The sequence below is a fragment of the Perna viridis genome, chromosome 6, assembly GCF_037379345.1.
Source record: "Perna viridis isolate PV_CMFRI_1.1 ecotype Kerala chromosome 6, ASM3737934v1, whole genome shotgun sequence".
NCBI lineage: Eukaryota > Metazoa > Mollusca > Bivalvia > Mytilida > Mytilidae > Perna > Perna viridis.
The window spans coordinates 37,818,702-37,839,499 of NC_142450.1; the positions used below are offsets into that span (position 1 = coordinate 37,818,702).

Genomic DNA, 20,798 nt, shown 5'->3' on the forward strand with positions numbered 1-20,798 from the left:
ATGGCAATATCTTTTGTTTTAAGACAATAATGTTTGCACTTCGACTTTGACATATCGGTAGAGATGCTAGAATTATTCATAAACGTCAATCGCACTTACTACAATATGATTTTTTTTTCTTTTCATACGGCCACAGTACATGTTCCTTTCTAAAAACAATGAAATGTTCATGTGAAATAGATAAAATAAATAACATTATGTACCAAAGCTAACAAGTATTTTTTATAGCCTTGCATGAGATTTTTTAGTAGTCAAGGTGACATTGTTGAAGGAACAAACATATTGTGTGAAGTTTTTGTGATGCAATATATTTTGAGGTTCCATACAATAAATTGCGTATTATCAGCTTTGTTTAACACATTAAAAATTAATTTTTGGGACATCAAAGTGTTTTGCAAACATGTACTGTTTTTTTTTATATCCAAGCCTATTGTTTCATGACATTAAGATAATAATGTCGAGGTATGTGGTCTTTATTCCTTGAAACGATATGTTGTGACATTATTTTAATACTCTTATCGAAATAAATGCTGTAGGGTTGAGTAGTCATACTTTCCTTACACGATTTAAGATAATTTATCGTATTTTCAGTTTTACGAAATTCAAAAGGGTTTACACACTGAAGCTTCTTTGCCATTACTGCACTTAGTAGAACTCCACGGTTCTGGATTTGGTTTCATATTCCGTTTTGTTTGAGAACCGAAGAATTGTAACCAATACTATTAATTAAAATAAGAAAATAACAATCGTTAACCTTTAATGATTATAAGAGTGAAACGTGATGCAATAGAATGAACTGTTGGTCATGATAAGAAAGTCATATCAGTACAAATGTAAAGGGGATTCAAAATGACAATTAGTAAGTATACAACCAAATGGCTACTGTTTATTTATATTAAGTTAAGTTGTTATATTTTCATGATTCATGTATTATCAGGTAAACTGCCAGAATGCAATATAGAAGACATTATCAATACTGTAAACGTACTACTTTTTGTTATTGTTGCGGTGGACAGAAAACCGCGAAAAATAGTACTCACAAACTTAATTTTAACACTAAAAATGCTATATCCACAAAAATTGATACCTGCGACTAGGTTCACTTATCAGAGTCCGCGAAAATTTATACGTTAAAAGTATCCAACCATAATGCTGAATTTTTGTCAGACGATTAGGCTTACACATACGATACAATTGGGTTTATGAAACCAGCATTAATACATAATTGTCAAATTTTATATTTTTATTTGTTAATTCATTCGAATTATTATAGTTCAGTCATAATTTACGCCCTATATGAATGGACGAAAGCAGTAAGATCCATAATTCAAGAACAAATTATGATTCTTTTTACAAAATGTCCAATAGTAAAAAAAAAAACAACAAGTTTTGCACATTCGCAAATAGAAGGACAAAAGCTTACACTTTCATTCAATGTTTAATCGTAAGGACAACTGCTACAGTGCATGAAGTTTTCGTTTCCTGGATCATACGCTTATGTACAGAAACCAGGACCATAACATTGTTTTTATTTCTAAATAATGCTATGCAACCTACGCAAAACTACTTGGACAAGGATATTTTACCATATATTACAGTGTACATTCAAAGAGCTCTATGGTCGTCACCAAAAATGTCCTTATTGACCGATTCAAAAATAATCGAAGGCTTTTCCATGAGCAATATAAGAAGCAGAAACTAATTATCTTCCAAAGTATGACTATATCCCTAGGTTTTAGTGGGAACCATGCCGTTTGTTTTTGTGTTTTGTGTGTTTTGAAGTTCTTCTTGTTTTCTAATTGTTTTACCATGGGTTTATTTATTTTTACATTTATTTTTTTACAATTATGATTAGAAATATAAATAGTTGACAAAAATGCTGTATTTTATTTTTTATGGTAATTGCAGTATAAAGATGAAACCGACGTTGTTTTATTAAGTTTTCCCTTTTCTGAGGCATTTATATCCGTTGGAATTTATTTACTTTTGCAATACAGATTTAAATGTTTACGACAAACGTGATGACTTTTCATTCAGAATTGTCAACTTTCTTTTCATCTATGGCAACATCCTATCGGCTCCTGCGTATGGAGTGTTCATATCACAACTCATACGTTATGCCAGAGCTTGCAGAAACTACGCAAACTTTTTGTATCGCGCTAGAACTCTAACAAATAGGCGTCTGGAACAGGGTTATGTTGCTACAAGATTGAAGTCATTACTACAAAAGTTTTATGATCGTCATCTTGAACTCGTGGATCGTTATGATGTAGCCATCAGCACCATGAAAACTGATTTATTCAACGGGTCATAGTTTTCCTTTCCTCGCTTGTCTACCCCGGACTTGACTTTTTATGAGCAATTCGGCGGGTGTTTCTAGAAAAGCAGAGGACGCTTACCCTACTGGTGCACCTGGTCCATGCTCCCAGTTTTTAGTGGAGTCCGAGTTGCTCATTTACTTTTGTTACTTTGTATGTATGATTTGAGTTACTTTAATGTTTTTGTTGTGTATGTCTGTTTTCCATGTCTGGTCTTCGTCCCTGGATTACATTCTTTTGATTACCGCTATAACCTTGGTTCCCTTGATTACTCTTTCTACCTTACAATTGTGTGTTGTGTGTGGTTGCCCCTTTACGTTTATGAGTTATCAAAGGAACCAAGATTTGAGTGGAAATCAAAAGAACATAATCCAAGAATAGTGAATAGACAGGGAAAATACTTACACACAACAAAAAATATGAAATAACCAAAATTACGCATACAAAACACAAAAGTAAATTGGCAAGTCCAACTCCTCTAACAACTGGGAGTATGGACTTTAATCACAACATAGTTTTAACCTTTGAAGTTTAGTAACGGCCTTAAAACTACTTGCAAATATTTTGAATTTTAATTTTTGGCAAATAGCTGGACATTTACTGGTAGTATTGGCGATAGCAGGTTCTGTCTACACAGAATTGTGTTCAGATTTAGACCCTGCATTGTGCACTTATCTCATTGAAAAGGCACCGTATACTTGTGGAGACCCTTGTTTGTCGAAGTACTGCAAACGGAGCTGTAATATTTGTCGTAAGTTTTTGACGATTGTAAAAGGTTTAAAGAACACGGCCTTCCGTCCGTCCTTAATACCTAGGTCATTTTTCAAAAATCATCATCCTTCAATTGTTTTCAACTGAAATCTATGAACACTTAGTAGTGTAAAGATTTTAAAGTAATATATAAAAAATCAATGTCACGGAGAACAAAGCCGAAACAAATGGGAGATAGCAAGGTTTCGTTGCTATTTTGAACTTGGGTTTTCATGCATCGAGCACAAATAATTAAAAGATTTTAGTAAAAAAGAATAAAATAAAGAAACAACAATAATGCAATTAATTTGTTTTGCATTCTACTCAAACGAAAGTTTTTCAATATTGTTACTAAAAAAAACTAACAATTCTTTGGTCGTCAGCTTTACAGTGTTATGAATGTAATGAAATAGCCGATGTTTCACACTGTACCAAAGTAGTGGAGTGTGCCGATCCGAACGATGTGAGTTCATACGATGTTAAAAAAGTGATTTCTAATCATTTATTTGTTTCGTTACCTCATATCCTTCTCTAAGTAAGAGTTTATTAGAAGATATTTCAACAGAAGCAGAAATTACAGCAGTATATAAGACAATCAGAGAAAATTCATTACTATATAGTATAAGAGTCTATAATTGAGTATTTAAGAGTATAATTGTTTTTTACAAGTAAAGATCATATTCCTTTGCAGTAAATCCTATTGAACTCACAAAGTCCTGCATTTTGATATCTGCACAAATCAATATTCACCTATGTATAAAATGCAATAATCCTGTATTACCATTAGTACTATGCACTTTCATTTTGTGCATGTATTTGTCCAATGATTCCCAAAAGGACGTTACCAAAAAATTATAGTACTGTTCTAGTTCTACGGACGGTATTTGTGGTTGTAAATTCTTTTGTTTGTATAATTGTAATGTTTTCTATTTTTTGTTGAGTTACAGTACTGCTTTATAGCACAGACATTCACTACTCATTTTACTGAAGCGTACAGACAAGGATGTGGCAGTAGGCAGGTTAGTATCGACATACCGACACTTGTGAGGCATTAGGCAGGTGAGTATTGCATCCCTACAAGGCTGTGGTAGTAGGCAGGTTAGTATCGACATACCGACAAAGGTTAGGTAGTAGGCAAGTCAGTATCGCCATCCCGACAAGGATGTGGCATTAGGTTCGTCATATCGACGTGGATATGACAGTAGGCAGGTTAGTATCAACATACCGACAAAATTGTTGTAGTAGGTGGGTTAGTGTCGACATATCGATAAGGCTGTGGCAGTAACATAATTTGTATCGACATACCGCCTGACTTTTGTAATAGACAGATCATTATCGTAAAAAAGAAGGGGATTCAAAAATAAAGGCAGAAATTCATAAACCATATTTTCCAAACTGTACTACATTTAATTTGCAAATATATGAAACACAAAACATTTACTTGAATCTCACATGGGTTTAATGAAGCTATATTACTCTGGATACTATTAATAACGAAACCTGTTTATATATTGGCATGAGTTATAATAACTCGACGTCAGTACATTCAGTTCTCTTCAAAGTGAAAACATGATGATAAGGGTATAAGGGTATAATAATTTCATGAAATAAAATAAGATATTATGATAGTTCATATTCATGAATGTATATTTTTGTATTTACAAATTCAAAAATGCATTCTAACCTCCTACATTGTGAAATATGTACTATGTTCAATAGTCTACATTCTAATACATTTATAAAACTGTTACCTATTTACCAATAAAGCATAAGCTTTTCACATTTCAGACTTGTCTTCAGTACGCATCATCAACAGGAACCAACCTTGGTGGGATAGAGGCTGGGTGTTGTAATCAAGATAAATGTAATAATAAGCCAGCCACTCTACTACAACTTACTTCGAAATCAAATAATACATATACAGGTAAATTAGGTTAATTATTTATCCTGCATTTAAGTTCAAAGTTGATGTAAATTGTCAGATATATGATAAAGAAATAAGCACGCCAATTAATTTTTTTGAGAAAACAATGCTAATTTCAGGAGCAGCATAGCCTAGCGATACCAACGTACAACGAGCAAATGACCTGATAAGGCTATAGGTAAGAGAACGACTTGACTTGTCGCAAATGAAGTCTACAAAGTCAACCGTATTGACCATTAGTGCAAATGTAAGGCTGAAACATTAAAAATACAATTAAATGCAGTAAAGAATGAAACTGGTTATATAATTTTTGTTTCAAAAGCAGTAAAAGATCCATAATATTTGCAATGTCAATGTGCCTTCTGCATTTTTGCACTTAATTGCTTAGTTTTTATTTCTCCATTTAAGCGCCTGACCTTGATATGAAAAACTGTTCCAACCAAAACGATGATGTATGCACACGTCTCTCTCTCTATATGACTAACCCTTGTACGGACGATTGTATTGCTGCTAATATTTGTCCGAAAATGTGCAAGAAATGCTGTGAGTATAGGATGCAAGAAAACTTTAAAGATTAGAAAGGCTTATGTCATTCTGTCCGTATTTTTTGTGTAGTTTTTCGAACTTGGATTTGTCTGGAATAAGACTCAGTAAAATAAAGAGGTAAAAAGCATAAGAAGGCTGTGCAGCATATGATAATGTATAAATAAATCGTAAGCATGACCAACAAGGATTTAAATGATGTCGAAATGTAGTTGACAAATGTGTCGCACATTAATCATCTTTTAAAAAATAATTTCAATAGTTTTGCTTGATGGGTGCATACTCAAGCCGATCCGCCATGACTATTCAACAAGTTTACTATAATAACATTAGAACTTGTAGAATGTGGCATTTTTTAACTCTTTAAACGAATTTCCGAGACCAGTGGCCCCAGTTTAATCTCTGTTTTCATAAGAAAAATGTAGTAAACACAAGCAACGTTTTAATCTCTGTTTGTTTGTTTGGTTTTTTTTTTTTGGTGAAAAAGCCGGAACCAGTAATTTTCGCCTGTATTTTTAACCTTTGAGATGATTGGCGAAGTTTTCAAGTCTGTTAAAAAATGACATATGTTAAAATAAGCAACCCGGATGTTAAAATGGAATAAAAATAAAACACACAGAAAGGGGTAATCCACGACCATTTTTAATGTCTAAAGTTCAATCCAACAATTTTAGGAATTGAGGAATGAATGTTGACATGGATTCTATTTACGTCTCGAGTCCATTTAGGTCATTCGATATTTGCTGCAACATATAGAATAATGAATATTGAAATGAATTTTAATATCACACCTATGAATCTATTTTATTATTATCCAAAAATATTAGTGATTTAATAATTGAAGTAAACCGATTTGAGACTTTAATCAACTATCTTATTATATCCCACGTAGCGACCATTGAAAAAAGAAGTTCAGATAGAAACTTCATCATTTTTTTAATGATTTATTCGTTGAATATTGATACTTAAATTAAACTATAAAAATGATATTTGTTTGGTTTATTTGAATTAACATCAATATCAGTTTATTTAGAGTGCACCATTTGATTGAGGTTATTTCTTCATAGACCATAGAAATATAACAGTCATTCCTTAAAAAAAATCATATTGCTGTCTAAAATTTCATGTATGATTTTCGACCTCCACAATTAACAACTCTTTTAAGAGCGTAGCTGTTGACGTTATGTCATTTTGTGCATTTTGTGGACATCATAATAATTATACTTTTATTAGAAATATACGATGGTATCATTTTCCAAAAGTCTTACCGATCATTCTTTAATAAATGTATATAAGTATAAAAATTGTATATATTCAGAGCTTATTGGGATTTAATACTTTTGAACTTAGGCATAAGCCATTTTTATCGTAAAAAGGGGGCTGGGATCTGATGTCGGATAAGAATTTGTTTTTCGCGTAAAGGGAAAATATTTGTTTCTATTTACTGAAATCAGTATGTTTAAAGATTGAAACTCTTAGAATAGCGTTTAGCGTCTTGAAATGAAAAATACTTTCGTCTGAAGAAGCTATTGTAATACAAATCATCATGTATAGATTTGAAGAGTGGATGTTGTTAGCATGATTGTTAGCACATGCATGCTACCAATTGTTTAAATTAGAATTTTATTGCAATTACGAATAATTTAATAGCAAATTGAAAACAGGATACCTCATACCTCATAGCCAACCTCTCCGAATTCGGTGCATTTACGAATCAGAAGAGACGCAAATAAGCGATTAGTTAAACTATTTGGTCATTTGATGCCTCGTGGCTAATGACTAAATGAACTTAAAGCCTCTGCCGTAACATCGTCTGTAGAAGAGTAATCAGGGGAACCAAGGTTATAGCGGCAATCGAAAGAATGTACTCCAGTGACAAAGACCAGACAGGGAAAACAGACATACACAACAAAGAACACAAAGCAACCAAAATCATACATACAAAGTAACAAACGCAAATGAGCAACTCGGACTCCACTAAACACTGGGAGCATGGACCAGGTGCACCGGATGGGTAAGCGTCCTCTGCTTTTCTAGAAACACCCGCCGAGTTGCTCATAAAAAGTCAAGTCCGTGGTAGACAAACGAGGAAAGGAAAACTATGACCTGTTGAATAAATCAGTTTTCATGGTGCTGATGGATACACCATAACGATCCACGAGTTCATGATGACGATCATAAAACTTTTATAGTGATGACTTCAATCTTGTAGCAACATAACCCTGTTCCAGAAGCCTATTTGTTAAAGTTCTAGCGCGATACAAAAAGTCTGTGTAGTTTCTGCAAGCTCTGGCATAACGTATGAGTTGTGATATGAACACTACATACGCAGGAGCCGAAGGAATGTGCCACAGATGAAAGGAAAGTTGACAATTCTGAATGAAAAGTCATCACGTTTGTCGTAAAGTTTGGTCAATAGTTTCCCTTTACCATCGATTTCTAAGTGTAGGTCAAGATATGAGGCTGACTTCACAGTGTCTGTACTAGCCTTTATCTCAAGTTCTTTTGGGTAGATGCGATGTATCAAATCCCCGAAATTAGGATTGTTTAAAGATAATACGCCATCTATATAGCGGAAACTGAGATTAAAGGATCTAGCCAAACGATATTCTTTCTTTCTGATCAGATCAGCTATAAAGTCAGCCTCATAAGAGTGAAGGAATAGGTCAGCAAGTAAAGGAGCACAGTTTGGTCCCATTGGAATGTCGACTTTTGTTGCAAAACACGTCCACCACACTGAACAAATATGTTGTCGATTAAAAATTCCAGCATTTTGCAAACATCTTCCTCTGTATAGTTAGACGATGATTTGGAATTATTTCTTTCAAAGTATGAGGAATATTTCCTTTGTTATAGCTTTAAGCTTTTAAGAACCTATCTCAGGAGACACACATTACTTTGAAAAGCAATTCTTAAACGTTCAAACTCTTAACCAAAACACCTCTTTCGGGTTTCGGTAGACATAAAAGTGTAGAAGATAACCTTGTAAGAACTCCACTCTATATGCTGCTGCCAGCCCTCTTAGAAAATGCAAAGATCTTGCAGTCGGAAAAAGTGAATGATTTAAGCGACCTTATCTGATTATCAATCGACGTTTGACTTGAATAATGTTGGAGAATTTCGAAGGGCTTGTCTGCAGCGGCTAGTAAGAGAGGGCACGAACGCCTGTCACAGTGTAAAGCTTGACAGGTAGTATGTCGACAGGAGACGACGCAACATATCTACAGGCAAATAGGTGGACATAGATTAGACGTCATGTATAAACTAAACCACCCAAAGCTGCCATCTGAGATCTTCTGAACACACAGGAATAAACCTAACACATCGACCACAACAATTACTGGTAGACAAATCAATGAATGAAAAATGAACAGTTACAGAAACTTTACCTAAATGGATTTTAAGAGAAAAATAATTCCTCAGTATATTTTATACAGAATGCTTCTGCCTTTTGATTATTTAAAGAATAATTCTTATTGAAATAATATATATGTAAAGTATGTCACCTCATTCCAAAAAATGTAGTTTTTTTCTTCATTTTTTCTTAATTGATTCATGTGGGTCATATTAAAAGATCAAAAGTATCCACTGCTCGCGACCGAAAACTGGTTCCGAACATCTTTTTACCGAATTTTCTATTCGAATTCTGGTCCACTTTAGATCGTGTTCAATACCACTAAACGATGATAAAATCAGAATTCGTTACGCGTGTGTGTTTATATTTCCACTTTTCACTTTAAATTTGTTTAGTCCAGTGTCTCGCCTGCAATGAGGTTGCAAGTCCAGAGATTTGCACAGATACAACAGTGTGTGGATTCGGCAAGGTAAACTATTAACTTACATTCTGTCATGGTCGAAAGGTAATTCAAATTCACATTTTAGATGAAAATATAAAATCATTCCTTTACTAGTTCATATTACACTTGTCTGTATACATTTATCTTATAAGCTTTACTAGATCAATTTTGCTAGCATTGAAAACGTTTAGCTATAAGACGATTCAATAAGTTTACATCATTGATGAAATATGGTGTAAATGATCAACTGTTTAGATTGCTAATTGTACTCAGAACATCGAATGTCCTGAAATACCTTCCCACATCAGAGGCGTTTGCTTCCACTATCAAATATGCAGCCCATCTAGTATATAAAGACGTAAAGGGTTATGAAAGCTTTGGAGGTGCCTTGCTTCAGCTCATTTTTTTTCAAATAAAATGGAATATTTTAGTATTGAGTGCTCAGCGATCACCTGGCAAATGGTGAATCTAATAAATAACCACAAGTATCACCATAAAATACTTCTAATCAAATCAATAAAAAGATTGTAAATCCATACTACAAATTTCTACATACGATGTCAAAACTTACAGTAATTTCACTTTCGGTCCAAGCGTATTTAGAAATACGTAGTTTAGATTTACAAATCCTTTTATTGATCTGATTAGGAGTAGCACTCCCCTGGCATCTATTCTTTCCGAAAATTTTCATTAACTATAAGTTCATTTTTTCCTATTAAACAGAGTACCCTCTTGTGTTTTTCGTATACGTGGAAGTAGACATTAACCTCGATGTTTTTTTTCCAATGCAGAGACAATAGTTGTTGATTTTCTAGATCATGTGCATTACTCATAAAGATTAATGTTTATTAACGATGACTAAGGAATACAAATATTCGTTATTACTACATCTTAACTGATTGATTTAGATTATAAAAATGCACTTGTATGTATATTTTAACAATAATTCACGTATATGTCACAGCAATGTTACGGTTTAGAAAAACTTGGTTCAGATTTCAGACCAGCAGTACAACTAGGCTGCATAGATCAACAGGTGAGTCTCAAAGCAGACCAAGAAACGTAGATTTAAACGAATAATCCGTTAACAAACAAATTCAGGGAACACCAAAAAAGGACATAAAACAAAGAACAAGCCCTACAATCCAACATGTATTTCCTTTTGCATATTCTTCTGAGTCCAAGCCTTTCTCCATATGATAAAAATAAAATCGGAAGCTCAGTCAATGTTACAAAATAAGCAAACGTAGAAATGATTATACGTGATACAACCGAAATAAATAATACAATACAATATGTACATGTTTTCGACCTTTATCTGTAATTGACATAATGCTTTCAATTTGATTCCATTTAAATTTTAGAAATGCAACGATCTCCAAAATACTCCAATGCATATATTTGGTAAAAGAGATTTTTCCTTTGCCGGATATTGCTGTTCTGGTGAGAGGTGCAATGTACGTCCTTTGAAAGACAAAACTACTGTAGCAACAATGAAACCTGTAGACAAGACGACAACAGATGTCCCAACGGCAACAGAAAAGACAACATATGTCCCAATAGTAACTGAAAAGACCACTATATACCCAAGCAGTAAGTCTAAATAAAGCTAGCCATTTTTAGAAGTTTATTAACGGTCTACATGCATATGTATTTCTGATACCATATCTAACTACAGCAATTACTAGGTTTTGCTTAAGACATAATTATTGTTTTATTTGTGATAATTTGTCACTTTAAGTCTTTGAACGTGTGTATGTTTCTTTATTTTTGTCTCTCAATTGTTCCATATGAAATATTATCTTGTTTTTCAGGTTGTCTACATAATCAAATATATCAACAAGGGGAGTGCCCAGGCTTCTATCATATTTTCACAAACCATACTTGTTATCTTGAATCTCAACATACGAAATCAAAAGATTCATCGACGGTAAATAATTCAAATGACCATCATAACAGCATTTATATGATAATAATATTATTACATGTATAAATCTAAACAAAAGCTTATTTAAATCAATTTTTGCTCAAGAATATGACAAAACGATTCTAGGCTACAAGTATCATGTCTTGTACGAGAAGCAAATATGATATTTATATCCCTGTTTACAAGTTGAGATGTAGGAATTTTACCGATCACGATACGTCGATAATACGTAGCAAAGTAAATAAAGGAGTAATTGAAATCCCAATTACGAAAAAAAACATTATAGTTGTAACTAAGGTTGTGTTTTTGCTTCAAGGTCAAGTTGTTCACTTTCATAAATTTCTAATGTTTTAAGTCTGACTTAAGTATTTTTGATGTTCCAGCATGTATGCAGAGATAATTGCGGGAACTTAATTAGCTTTGATACAATGGAGGAGCTTTCAAGTTTACTGAACACTATCGGAAACCATTATCGTCAACAGCATACAGGTATTTTTATATAGCCAGAGCATGTATTATTTAAAGTGTTATAAAATAAGTAACAAACAAAAGTGCTAGAGTAGCATAAGGATGGTGTAACCTGTAACGAACAAATTGAATACACATATTTATTCAAAAAAACTTCTTGCCGTTGTTTTTTCTTCTTGTCGTTTTTTTATGCACCTTGACCTTCTTGACATTTCTTGTCGCTAATTAGTGAGACCGGTATTAAGTTTCTGAATTTAAGTAGTTATTGAAGACCATATAATAAACGCATTTATGTGAAGAAGATGCTAAACTAAAGCTTCGTATGAGAAATTCTACAAGACGTAACTTCCTGTTACACTGAAATCATGCTCTCAGTACGCCCAATGCTATCACTTTATTCCGCACTGAATACTGTTATAACAGAACAAATACAACATGTCAAAACATAACAAAAACAAACAAATATAACTGTAACATAAAAATAATCGACACAAAATAATCAACAATTTAAGAACAGCCTTCAAAAACAGGTACTTTGGGTCAGGAACAAAATAAAACTCCCGACTCCAAGTACATGTGCCTTCAACATGTCCTAGTCTCTCATTGTTATGTTTAATCATATAGGACTCTTTCGAAATGTGAAGAAAGTGCCAGACTACAAAAACATAATGTAGAGGACGAAGTCCTCATAATAGTATTAAATGCGAAATAAAATCATAGCTTGGAAGTATTTAGAGCCTGATTTCAGACTGAAAGGAAGTCACGTCGTTTGGAGCTTCCCGTACAAAGTTTGTTTATTTCAATAGCGAAAGCTAAATTTTTCCTATAGACTAACTGGTCGAGTGGTCTAGATTGCTGAACTCTGTACAGGCGGTGCTGCCATAGATGTCACAGTGGTACGAGTTCGAGTCCCGCAGAGGGAACGACCAAAACTTTTGATTGTTCAAGTTTTGTTGGGAATTTTTCAAACCATTCTATGCTAACATTATCTTCCGTGTATTAATATGATCCAACGGAGCAGTGTAGCGAATAGAGTCGTCACATTCTGAGACGTTTGTATCATATTGATTTGTTGTGACATGTATCGTTAATTTGATCCCCTATCCTACACCTAGATGATCTGTCCCGTACTACGACACATCGTATACTAAGTTACAACCCTAGATAAATCCTAACAGGAGGAATGACCCGACCAGCGAAAGCTATATCATTATATAGCCTAGCTGGTCGAGTGGTCTAGGGCGCTGGACTTTGTGCAGGCGGTGTTGCAATAGATGCCATCAGCGGTACGAGTTTGAGTCCCGCGGAGGGTATGAAAAAATCCCAACGATGTTAGAACTGTCAAAATTGCAATAAGCAAATCATTTGGTCGCCCCTCCGCGGGATTCGAACTCGTACCGCTGTGTAATCTATGGCAACAGTTTAGTGATTTTAGTTGGAAGGGGTACTATTCGTTCGCAAGATTGGCCTGGAATACGTTCAATTATGCATCTTTTTGGCTCATAAGAGAGCTAACTACTACATTAATTTGTTTGCGTATGCAAAATCATGTTTGAAGTAGGGTACTTGAAACTATTGCCAATTACCGGTGAAATGGAAGAAAATATGAAATTCCAACATTTCTCTTTTTATGAAAAACTCATTATTGTCACATTGAAACTGAAAAAATGACATTTCTTGAAAATTCTTTCTTGAAAACTGGAACGACACCAAATTTGAGACGTCTTAGTTTAGCTAAGCAATAACTTGTAGAGTCGAAGTTATGGGACTTTATATGTTTTGTAGAAAGTAGAAGTTCGAAGAATAAAAAAAGGTTAAACTAGTGGATTTATAAGAGTAATCAAGGGAACCAAGGTTATAGCGGTAATCAAAAGAATTTAATCCAGGGACAAAGACCACACATGGAAAACAGACATACACAACAAAGAACATAAAGTAACTAAAATCATACATACAAAGTAACAAAAGTAAATGAGCAACTCGGACTCCACTAAAAACTCGGAGCATGGACCAGGTGCACCGGTAGGGTAAGCGTCCTGTGCTTTTCTAGAAACACCCGCCGAGTTGCTCATAAAAAGTCAAGTCCGGGATAGACAAACGAGGAAAGGAAAACATGATCTGTCGAATAAATCAGTTTTCATGGTGCCGATGGATACACCATAACGATCCGCGAGTTATACCAGGGGGTTAAATATGTAGCCAAAAAAAAATACAAAAATGATTCAATTTTTTTATTTTTATTTGAGACAAAACGATTCGGCAATGGGGTATACGGGTACCTGAAAATCATATTTTCGTTGTTGAGTGGGGTTGCACTGGGGTATACGGGTACCTGAAAATCATATTTTCGTTGTTGAGTGGGGTTGCACTGGGGTATACGGGTACCTGAAAATCATATTTTGGTTGTTGAGTGGGGTTGCACTGGGGGTTATCTCAGCCCACGTACTACTGTACCAAGTCAGGACGATTGCGGTACCAGGTGCTCCGTTGGTGTAATGTATATTTTGCCAGATTTGTTTTGGACTTGACTTGATTATGGATCGGATTGGTGTTCTGTAGTTTTGTTGTTACCCTTCTTCGGCTTGATAATCATAAGATCATTCGCTACCTTTTTACTTGAAAGGTTACGAATGTATATCTTGATAGTTTAAATAGTGTCCGTAGTTGTATACTTTTAGACATTTCTTAATATTTTTCCCCGATAAACAGGTCCCCGATATTAATGTGATTAACTTATAATAACGTGATTGCCTTATAACGCAATAGTTTCAAAATCCTTGCATTTTCAGATAAATACTACTGGACTGACATGGAAAGAGATACAAATGGTAATTGGTTTTGGAGCCAAAATGGTTCCCCAGTTTCATCTTCTGTCCTGGGTAGTCGTCATTCACAACACCTGTCCTACATCAAATCACACGTGTGTGCTGTTCTGCATGTCACATTTAGCTACGGTCGTGTACAGTCGTTCTACTTAAATACGGAGTTCTGCAACAGGTTTCATCACCAGTTGTGTAAACATGTGTGACATTGACAAGCACATAGAGAACAATATAAAAATGGAATCAACAATAATGTTTTAAATACCCCCCAAAAAAATAAATATGATCACAACTAAAACCAGAATGTTTCCTACAACTATCAACAAACAATCCTAGATGTATTATATAGGTTGTTTATGAATATTTAAGTTGAAGCAAGACCAAGTTCCTAGGGATACGAATAAAGCTTTGTCGAAAAAAAACACAATAATATACTACAAGAAATGAAATAACTTTCAATAAGGAAAAGAAGAATAGCGCTTACCGAAACTATATTTATTTAAACGTTATAAATAACATAATGCCATAAATAACATTCTGTTATTTTTTATATTTTTTTATAAAAGTCAGCTGTCAAGTTCTGCAAATCTGTACTTAAAAAAAAAGTGGTTGTCAAATTGAAAAAAAAATGATACAGTTTTCCATTAGTAAGAAACCAGAGCTGTATTTTTAATGTTAATTATACTTCTTTTCAAAAACTGAAACTATTTCCGAACAATTTGACAATGACATTACTCTCTTTGTATCCAGTCTCCTATCTACATGTGTACTATGTAAAAACTACTGTAGAGAAAGAGGGGCATAGTAAATACGCAGACTAGGTACTGCAATGCCTTACTGATGCAATGAAAACATCAGAAATGTAGGAAAATTTTCCAATCAATATAACAATAACATAAATGTGGTGAATTTATTCGACAACAATGCAAGACGAATAAGGATTCATGGCCATCGCTAATATATATCACCTCAGATTCGTGATGTCTGGAAAGATGGCCTTCTTCTTTTCAATCAAATGCCTAATGGACCCAAATACAGCGAACCACGCTTCATGAATTGGAATTATAGCTTTTAAATTCTTATCGATGCTGATGGACTATGACATAGAATGTATGTAACGAGAACCAGAAGACCTTGATTCGACGTCAGAATTGGTGACGGCTGTAGGGTGTTAAAACTTTAATTATATGAAGCCTTTTTCAAGTCTTTAAGTGCCAATGCTACATCCATTTTCGAAGATCCCAATGTAGCCAAAACATTGACTACGATACATAACAAGTATATTTTGTTCTCTCTAAAATAGACGATGACTATATTCTTTCGCCCATGTATTGAATTCCAAATTCCACAAAAATCCATATATACAACGCTTCATAGCTGGATCTGCAAAATGTACTACCAAACGCCTTTCGAAACTACTAGTTTCCATATAAAAGGGGTGAAATGCGAACATGAAGACATTGATTCTCTGTCAGAGACCCCGATGGAGTAAAAACATTATTGTCTATTATGACGAAACCCAAAACAACATTGTTTTTGTCTGCCAAATTTATTACATCCCATGTTTATTATCAGAGGAAGACGCAGAAAAAAACAACAGTAATAAGACCTACAGTAAACGTATTAATTTTCGCGGATTCTATCAAATAAACATATTCACAGATAGTAAATTTCGTGGTTTAAAAAAAAATGATTAGCGTTATAAATTGTTGAAAATCAACTTCGCGGGTAATGTTTTTCGCGCTGTTCTGCCCACCACGAAAATAGCGGAAATTAGTACACCGCGAAAATTACTACTGGAAATATTGTTTTAATCATCGATGTATCCAACATGTCTTCTCATTTCAGGCGCATATTTTTTCAGTTTCAATGTGACAATAATGATATTTTCATAAAAAATGTGGATTTTTTTTTAAATATCCTATTCTCTTCGATTTTACCTATAATTGGCATTTTGTTTTTAAATACCGTACTTCAAAAAAAGCTTTTGTATATTTGAATACAATTTTATATTGTTTTAGCTTTCTAATAGCCCAAGTAATAAATATTTGAACTTTTCCAAGTCCAATTAGGTGAAAAATTGCCATCCCCACCCAAGAAAAGAATACCTACACATAAAGCAAAATGTTAATTTCAGCATACAACAATGTAAAAAAGACATATTGTGTACTTGTATTTTATATAGCGATGTATTCGACACATTTTTTTTTCATTTCAGGGGAGTTATTGTCAGTTTCAACGTGACAATTATGAGAATTCTTGGAATTTCATATTTTTTTTCCATTTCACCTGTAATAGGCAATAATTTTCAAATACCCTACTTCAAACGAGCTTTTGTATATTTACACATTTATGTAGCATCTTACCTTTCAAATGAGGCAAGGCAGTGCACAATAAAACGTATTCCAGGCCATTTGGACGAAGAATGGTACCCCTACCCACTAAAATCTGCCCGAATGTGAAAGAAAATTATCGTTTATAGTATACATGAACTGTGCTCAATGTCTGTCTGGTATTTATTATTGAGATATTCTTGTATCTATCATATTGTCAAGGAAAATTATGCTTTTATTGTCCCGAAGACGACAAAATATTGAAAAAAGGAAATTTCAGAATAAAACAAATTATCATGCATTTTAGCACGTAAATTGTATATATTTTTTGTTTAAAATATCACAATTTAACATGATTTGATTTTGTTTGCTATCATGATTTTTATACACATAAGTAACTACGATGAATGATTGACATATTTGTATCCAACATCATTAAAATGTTAAACTACAACATACAAATTGTGGATTTTTCACTGACATTTTAGTGGATATAGGGTAAATATTCTTTCGCCAATATGGCTTGGAATATGTTAAAGTATGCATTACCTTGGCTCATTAGAAAACTTAGATGCTACATAGATGTGGTTGTATATGCAAAAGCTTGTTTGAAGTAGGGTACTTGATAAAACAAAATGCCAATGAAGAAATGTGAAAATTTCCCTTTTTATGAAAAGCTCATTATTGTCATATCGAAACTAAAAATACGCGCCTGAAAGAAAAATATATGTTGGATACATCAATAATTTAAACTATAGTATCCAGTATGTATATTTTACAACGTTTATATCCAAAAAGTTATCATATACTTCATGTAAAAGCATTTTTTTCCATGCGTGGGGATGTCAATTTTCCACTCAACTTGACTGAGAAATGTTTAAATATTGAAGCTAAGAGACTATATTAGTGTATCGTATCAATCAAAAACTTGTTAAACTGCGGTATTCCGAAAAAAAAAGACAATTATATGATATAGAAGAAATTCTGAAATTCTGAATATTCCCCATTTTACTATTTTATGGTGGTTGTTACTCCAAAAAGAAAATGTAAGCGCCTAAATTGATCAGATATGTTAGAAACATTATTAGCTTAATTATTAATGCCTAAAATATGAGTTTTACGATGTCGGTATTCTGTCAATGAGATTTCTCTTTGATACTGATACCAGTTTTCTAGGGGTAGGGGCGTTTTTGTTGATTAATAAATTGTAGAGTCGAGTTTATATGAGTTTTGACAGAAAAATCTGAAATTCCGTTTTTCGCTTTTTTTTATATTTTTTTTTAAATTTTTTTTATATATATATTTTTTTTGGTCAATTCTGACTACGAAAATCGCCAAAAGAACCCCAGAAGTAAATGTTGTGATAATACTAAACAGAAAATAGCAAAAAAAAACATTTTTACAGAGGGGTTTTGCCATTGAAAAATATGTCAATTTAAGCGGCGGAGTTGGGGTACATTTTTTTCGTTTGACCTCAAAACCCTAAGTGTTACCACAATTTTCCGGGTACCATTGTGAAGCTGAGACATTGGGCTACATTATTATATATACATATGTCAGTTTTATTTTCGTTTTGTAGACATTCATATGTCAAAAAACTTTAAAAAATTATTTTTGCCTCAACGATGTATTAAAAGTTCCCCCCAAATAAATAATAATAAAAAATGCTTATTTTTTTTATTTTTTATTTTTTGCGACAAAAAAATCGTAAATGGGAGGTGCCTAAAAATCATATTTCAGTTGATAAGTGATTGGGTGCACGGGGGTTATTTCAGCCCACGTACTGCACCAAACGTGTTATTAAAGTCGACATTAATTTTAAAATGTACTTTCGTTTGTCTACATGCCACTGTACACCCGTGTTGAGCGAACCTTCCTTATGCTAGAAATTCCTTCTACAACGTCAAATATGAACATATCAAGATAAAAGTAGCTATTGGAAGATCTGTCTAAAACTGAGTAAGCGTAAGAAATAGGATTATTCTAACTACAAAGACTTTCTATCAGGTAAACTTCTTCCAATAAAATGGATATAATGTGTTCACATTTCTGCTTTTGATTTTCTTTTCAAGAGAGATAATTTTAGCAACAAATTGAACCTCGTTATGACTCGTGCACCTCGGAATACCCTACTAAAAAAAGAAACCATTTTTAATTATAAATATGTTCGGGTACCGAGGTACTTTTTTTAAGTGCATAGCTACCAGGGGCGTAGCTAAGCCTAAATGGTGTGTACTTTAACTACCTTTATCATGAGCTCCGAGGCTGTTTCATCGATTAATGTTTTCACCCCTGCATGGCCTGTAGCTTCGAACAACCAGGGTGTAAAATATTAATCCACGACAAGAAACATGACGTGTCTTCAATGAACGGCGGCCACGCGGAGGAAAGCCTCATGACAAAGGATAACATTGCACGCAGGCCCAGCGAAATACATTGTACTAGTGCATGCATTTTCAGACTATTTTAGCAACATGAAAAAGGACTTTAGTAGAAAAAAAAATAACAGAGGAACCAGACAATCCTGACTTGGGACAGGCGTATAAAGGTAAATGCAACAGGCAGACGAAACCAAGAACGTGACACGAAGATGCTACGTACAAACATACATCTTTCTTGTAATAGATATATTTATCTCATACGAACAAGATTAAAGTCATCTCTACAGAAGTTTTATGGTCGTCATCATGAACTCATGGATCGTTACGGTGTATCCATCTGCACCATGAAAACTGATTTGTTCAACGTGTCGTAGTTTTACTTTCCTCTTTCGTCTACCCGGGAATTGACTTTTTATGAGCAACTCGGTGGGTGTTTCTAGAAAAGCAGAGGACGCTTACCCTGCCGGTGCACTTGTTCCATGCTCCCAGTTTTAATGGAGTCCGAGTTGCTCATTTACTTTGTATGTATTATGTTTTTGTAGTGTCTGTCTGTTTTACATGTCTGGTATATGTCCCTAGATTACATTCTTTTGATTTCCGCAAAAATCTTGGTTTCCTTGATTGCTCTTTTACATCTGTATTGGGCAATGTTCCATTTATTACATCTCATGAATGAATTACAGGAATGGGGTTAACACATATTTTATTTTTATTAGATCGATCCATACATGGTAGATTAATTATAATTGTGAACTCTTCCTCATTTTTGTCATTACCCTGTACTTTTCACCGTCAGTCAGACTCATATATGTTAGGACAAGATGGAGAAAAACCTTCTTTTTCTATTTTTCCATTTTTGAACTTTATGCAATATAAAACTTAAGGTTAGTAAATGAAGAAGCGTACGCGGATTGAAATCCGTAATTCCGGTTTTAACATTGATGACATTTAATATGAGAATATAACAGGAATGGAAATTATTGGCATAGAAGAAAAAATATGTCAAAGAAAGAATAACCTTACCTAGATGAATTAGTATTTAAATTCAAAGGATGTAACCTTAGACTGGTATTCTGCAGTAAAAGACGTTTTTTTTTTTTATTTTATTTTATTTTTTTTATTTATTGCTGATTTTTTTATGTGTACGCAAGTGTGTTTTTGCGTATAGGGAGCTACCCCCTGGCTACGATATAAGAGTCAATGATGGGTCAAGACATAATTTACAAGACGGAGATCCGATCAAATAACTTATTTGTGATCTTTATTTATTGTACTACAACCCCTATATAATGGCTGTTTGATACGCTTCGGGTTAAGGAAGGTAAAATTCGTTGCAAATATAAAAATGCAAGTTTTGCGTCAAAATCGCACCGAACGCCAACTTTTGAGCCCCGGTGAGCGACTTCAATCTCTAGGAATCAAGTATCGATTGGCTGTCGATTGCTGCCCAATTGGAGTACTACGACGACCTCTATATAGTAGATTTCTGATAGACTGTTTAGGGGGCAAAAGTCGTTGCAAATATAAATATGCAA

At 33.8% G+C, this 20,798-nt stretch overlaps 1 protein-coding gene across 2 annotated transcripts; it reads left to right on the top strand.

Annotated features, from left to right (window-relative positions):
- The first annotated feature begins 770 nt into the window (after positions 1–770).
- On the top strand, positions 771–18,547 carry LOC148614828 (uncharacterized). Of its 2 annotated transcripts, XM_088589247.1 has the most exons (12): positions 771–859; positions 2,908–3,069; positions 3,452–3,531; positions 4,016–4,087; positions 4,857–4,992; positions 5,401–5,535; positions 9,286–9,359; positions 10,297–10,368; positions 10,697–10,925; positions 11,147–11,262; positions 11,643–11,748; positions 14,517–18,547. In XM_088589247.1, the coding sequence occupies exons 1-12, from the start codon at positions 850–852 to the stop codon at positions 14,753–14,755; spliced, it is 1,431 nt and encodes a 476-aa protein (XP_088445373.1). In that variant the 5' UTR covers positions 771–849; the 3' UTR covers positions 14,756–18,547. The 2 variants fall into 2 exon arrangements, with proteins under 2 accessions (XP_088445373.1, XP_088445374.1); XM_088589248.1 differs by lacking the exon at positions 10,297–10,368.
- The last annotated feature ends 2,251 nt before the right edge of the window (positions 18,548–20,798 follow it).